The sequence below is a fragment of the Athene cunicularia genome (assembly GCF_003259725.1).
Source record: "Athene cunicularia isolate RWA chromosome 17 unlocalized genomic scaffold, athCun1 chr17_part1, whole genome shotgun sequence".
Lineage (NCBI taxonomy): Eukaryota > Metazoa > Chordata > Aves > Strigiformes > Strigidae > Athene > Athene cunicularia.
The window spans coordinates 6827117-6829959 of record NW_020799122.1 but is presented as its reverse complement, the minus strand read 5'-3'; the positions used below and the strand labels follow the sequence as shown (position 1 = coordinate 6829959).

The window sequence follows — 2843 nt, the reverse complement described above, 5'->3', positions numbered from 1 at the left end:
CCGCCGGCCCCGTGCCCGGCAGCGGTGGCTGCCTGCACCCGCCCGCTCCCTGGCTGGTTTTCCCTGCCCGCTGCCTGGCTCAGCACTTTGCGAGCAGTGATTCAGGCGGCAATTGCCAAACTTAGCGCCTGATGTTTCGGCTTCCCCATCCGGATTTCCGGCTGGAGGCCGCCAGGCAGTGCTGGCCATGGGGAGCGGTGGTGCCACCGCTGTGCCCCCAGCATCCCTGCACACTGGTACGGCCGGTCCTGATCCTGGAGCTGGGATGGGGCTGGGAAACCTTCGGGGGGATGTCCCAGTGCCTGGAGCGGGGATGCTCCGATCTTCAGTGGGGGGCACCCTGGTACCTACAGTGGGAATGCCCTGGCCCCAGTGTGGGGACACCCCAGTTCCCAGTGTGAGGATGCTCTGGTTGCTGGTGTAGGGATGCCCCAGTCCCTGGTGTGAGGACAGCCCAGTCCACAGTGGGGTGACACCCTGGTGCCCAGTGCAGAGATTACCCAGTCCCTAAAGCAAGGATGCCATCATCCCAAGGGGGGTGCCTAGACCCCAGTATGGGGGCGCCTTGGACCCCAGTGTGGGGATGCCCTGGTCCCTTGCTCGGAGGAGCCAGGGTGTGTTTGCCCCCCCTTGGTGTGGCCACACCATCTCAGCAGGATGTGCCAAGTCCATGTGGAATCTCTGCATCCCCCAATCTTCCCCCTGAACACAGCCACGGCCGCCTCCTGCACGGCTCATGCTCAGGGCCAGCCTGAGGGCTCTCCCTGCTGCCTCTGGCTCCGGGAGCAGCTGGGGTGGCCAGGGGGCAACCAGGGAGGTGACAGCAATTGAGGCTTGGTGACCGCAGTGGTGACACCCCCCCCTTTGCCCCCCGCCAGGTCTCTGCCTTCCCGCTGAAGGTGTTCGTCACGCCGCGAGCCGGTGAGTGCTCCCGGCCAGCGGTGCTCGTCCTCCTGTGCGCCCGCTGCGCAGCCACCGTCACGTCCCTGTGCCCGGACCTGCTCGTCCGCACTGTGAGTGCCACTGCCCCAGGCCAGCAGTGACCCCGGGGGGGGCACCAGGGATGGGGCCATCCCCAGACACGTTAGGGGGGTCTCTGGAGGCGACTGGTCCACCCCATCCCTGGAGATGATGCTTGAGGTGCCCTGGGGAGGAGGGGACGCGCCTGGCTGCTGCCGGCAGTGCTAAGCACGGGGCTGGCTGGGCAGGGAATGACGCACAGGGCTGGAAAAAGCTCTTGTTTCCTCCGGCCGGTGGGAGGAAGGTCAGAGATGGGGTTTGGCTCCAGTGAGCTGAGCTGGGGCCGGGCGCTTTGTTAGCAAAATAAACCTCCTGCTTTGTTTGTGGCTAATAATAAAGTGGGCCGAGCTCTCCGCGTGCCACCAGCTGCCCACGCCACTCCATCTGTGGCCCCAAAACTCCCATTCATCTGAGGTGACCCCCAGCCACGATGAGGCCAGGGATGCCCACCTGTCTTAGCTTTACACCTGCATCATCCCCACGCCAGCCCATGCCAGGGAGGGATGCGCCTTGTCCCCCCCACCCCACCTCAAGCTGTTGCTTGCCCTGCAGGATGCCAAGCTTGTCCTGGAGACTGTGACATCACGGGGTCCTGAGCCACCTGTGGCCACCAGTGAGGGGCAGCTGTTGGCCTGGGCTCGGGAAACCTATGGGGGCATCACGTCCTACAGCAAAGTGCGGGACCCCCGCTCAGTTCAGCTCCGCCTGGGAGAAGGTGCGTAGGCTGGGTGCTGGTGCAGGTGGGCAGCGATGCTCTTCCTGCTCCCAAAGGGTGACAAAAAAAACTCCACCCACCAGGGCAAAGCATGGTCTTGGGGGAGATGCTATGGGGATGGATGTCTCTCCCAAGCCCCTCCCCAGCCACTGATCCCAATTTGGCTTTGGTGACACCCGCCCCCCCACCTCTGCAGACGCCAGCAGCCCACCAGATTGCATCCCCCGGGAGCACTTCGACGCCATGCTGCACCTCGAGACGGAGGTCTTCTTCCACGGGGTGAAGAGCTGCTCGCACAGGGATGCCCAGAGCACCAAAGCCGCCCACATCGTCCACCTGCAGCCCGAGCCCAGGTACCACCCAGTGCCGGGGGGGTTGGGACAGGCAGTGGGACATGCTTGGAGATGCTTGGGAAGGGGTTGGGGTCTCTCACAGGCAGAGCCCACCCCATCCCAAGGAGGATTTGGGGCCCACCGGTGTGGGATGCTGATGCTGGGTGGGGGATCTTGTGGTTTTGCAGCTCCCCCATCACAAATGTGAACCTCTCCCTGACCTGTCCTGAGAGAGCCATGAGCAACCAGATCCTCATCCTGCAGAGCCGGGTCAACCTCACCTGGTCCCTCTCCATCAACAACTGTCACATCCAGTTCCTGGTAGGGCTGGACGTGATATGTGTCCCCCCCTCACCCCTGCCAAGGGGGCTGCCAGATGCCCAAGAGATCCCAGTGGCACAGGGAGGGTGGCAGGAGGGCACCTGGGGCCACTGGGCATAGGGAGGTGGCAGCCCCCTCACTGCAAACCCTCCTAACGGGGACAAACCCAGAGGCCATCCCTGCCTTGAGCATCCCCAGCTGTCCCTGTCCTCGCTCAGCGCCCCCTCCCACTGTCCTCATCTCCACCACAGGTCTCTGGGAACTACAGATTAGTGTCCATGTCCACAATACTGCTCCCTGGGGAGTGGCTGCCTGACACGGAGCAGGGCCTTGTCGCCAAAGCCTTCGAGAAGAACTACAGCATCATCGCCTCCTACTCTGCCATCCCCACCAGCACCCGCATCAGCCTGGAGATCCAAGAGCACGGTGAGGCTGTCGGCTGGGCAGGATGGGGG

At 63.9% G+C, this 2843-nt stretch overlaps 1 protein-coding gene across 1 annotated transcript in view; it reads left to right on the top strand.

Moving 5' to 3' along the window:
* ENG (endoglin) overlaps positions 1–2843 on the top strand; it is a gene marked incomplete at its 5' end in the record, with an annotated part of 12492 nt that overhangs the window by 1383 nt on the left and 8266 nt on the right. Inside the window, 5 exons of the mRNA XM_026860681.1 lie at positions 879–1013; positions 1573–1735; positions 1932–2088; positions 2256–2388; positions 2640–2814. Of these exons, the coding sequence (XP_026716482.1) occupies positions 879–1013; positions 1573–1735; positions 1932–2088; positions 2256–2388; positions 2640–2814 (763 nt within the window). The remainder of the gene's footprint in view (positions 1–878; positions 1014–1572; positions 1736–1931; positions 2089–2255; positions 2389–2639; positions 2815–2843) is intronic.